General features: G+C 47.9%; 1 protein-coding gene across 1 annotated transcript; it reads right to left on the bottom strand.

The window, feature by feature from the left end:
- Positions 1-233: 233 nt before the first annotated feature.
- On the bottom strand, positions 234-1718 carry LOC100838703. Its single transcript, XM_010238486.1, has 3 exons — positions 1569-1718; positions 613-928; positions 234-511 (listed from the first exon to the last, which is right to left on the bottom strand). The coding sequence occupies exons 1-3, from the start codon at positions 1716-1718 to the stop codon at positions 234-236; spliced, it is 744 nt and encodes a 247-aa protein (XP_010236788.1).
- Between the last annotated feature and the right edge of the window lie 253 nt (positions 1719-1971).

Genomic DNA, 1971 nt, shown 5'->3' with positions numbered 1-1971 from the left:
GTTGTTGATTGGAAAAATTGTTTCTTACGTGCTTTTGTTGGTTGTACCAAGAACTATTGTTGTCATTTACTGAATTTATTTTGTTAATATTTTTATGGCCTGTGAGTCTGTGATGTTGTTATTAGTCGCACAAAAAATGGTTGCAGCACACGCAAACAAGAATGATGCAGTAGCAATTTGTAGAAATAGTCATTACAGGAGTACAACATTTAGAACATGGTTACATTACCAATCTACTCCATGACATACTCTCTTGCCTCATTCACTATGGTTGGATCACATGTAATCATAACAGGAATCCCGCCATTCCTCTCTAATGATTCTTTCTTCATGTGCGGAATCTTGTAGTGATGTCCTCCTTTGATCCGCATGATCTCTTGCATACACTTCTGATGTGTAAGAAAAACATGATTACTTCTCTTAACGGGATATTCGGCCCAAGCTTGTTCCACCTTTGCTATAATGTCATCGACAGATCGCGGAGAAGACTTGTGAAACAATGATTGAAGACCTGCAAACAAGCCAAGATCAAGAATGTTTGTGTCTGGTGAGTTGGGAGGCTGGCACAAGAGACGAATGTCCCAACCATCAGAGGTGGCAGCTTCTACAAACTTGGGCCACGTTCCTCCACTGGCCACTTCTCTTTGATAGCTGGCAACACCTTGTTCACGAGGTAATCACGGCTAACATCCTTGGTCACCGCCAAGGGCTTAGTTACCATTGTACCACGAGGTCTGTTCACACTCGTCCTTTGAGCCGGCTCACAATATGTGAAAGGCCATGTGCCTATCTTGCCATCAAAAATAACAGTCCCATCCACGCCAAACCTCGGCCTAGTCACAGCTGATATAAACATGACCTTGTCGATGAAGTGCTTGCTCTGAGTGGTTCTTTCTGGTTCTTCCTCGTCCGGTGCCAAGATGTAATTCTGTGTCGGCCGTGTACGATAAAACCATTTCTCATCTATGTATACATAGTTATACAACCCTTGAAAAGTTGGTACAAGCGGCAACATGGGGTCTAGCATAGACAAGCAGAAACGAACCCTGGCCTTTTTATTTTCTTCGGAGAGAGTTGGCTTCACAGCATTGGTGTGTCGTCTCCATTTACCCTCTTTCACCCGTCTCCAGACGGTGGTTGTCGACACACGCAGTTCATGAGCCGCATCTTTGTAAGTAGTCCTTTTTGCAAGAGGAATTTGTTTGATGCTGTCGTGGTCTATATCTATCCTCTTTCTGCCACAGTTCTTCGGCTTTCTAGAATTGAGTCCATGTACACCACCCTCCTGTCCCCTTTGCCATATCCTCTGCACGGTTCTCAATGATATCCCAGTTTCTTGGTGAACCTATTTAATCACACCGTGACACAGTCTATTCGAAGCTGTTCTTCGTAGGATCATGGCATAAACATTTTGCCTCACTTCATTGCTGTGATCTTTCCTTCGGGTCACATCGCTGGCTTCACCTACGTACAGATGTGCCATAAGTATGTTTAGATAACTACAAACTGAACAAATCGAATCACTTGGTCTGCATGTGCATTAAAACTGGAAGTAGTAGAAGGCTTACTCGTTTCGAAGCCTTCTTCTCCTTGGTCTGCATGGCCATGGCCATCAATATCTTCATGATCATGGCTGGCTCCTTGGTCTGCATGGCCATCAACATCCTCATCATGGCTGGCACCATCTGGAGCACCTGGTCCGAAACCCTCATGCGCATGTCCGCGGCCGGCGAGCCCGTAGACAAAGCGCGAGCGGCCGGAGAGGCCGAGACTGCTGCGACCACGACCGCAGCCGGCGAGAACGTGCGTGCCGCGCCCGTGGCCGGCAAGACCGTGCGTGCCGCGCTCGCCAGCTTGTCCTTGGCCGACATTGCCGTTGCCGCCGCCCGCATGTACATGGCCAGCTTGCACGTGCTCGTCGAAGCTGAGGTTGCCGCCGCCAGCTTGTTGCACCCCGCGCCCATGGCTAGC

The sequence above is a fragment of the Brachypodium distachyon genome, chromosome 3 (genome assembly GCF_000005505.3).
Source record: "Brachypodium distachyon strain Bd21 chromosome 3, Brachypodium_distachyon_v3.0, whole genome shotgun sequence".
Classification (NCBI taxonomy): Eukaryota; Viridiplantae; Streptophyta; class Magnoliopsida; order Poales; family Poaceae; genus Brachypodium; species Brachypodium distachyon.
Note: the sequence above shows the minus strand (reverse complement) of the source record. Positions and strands in the feature narration are given on the sequence as shown.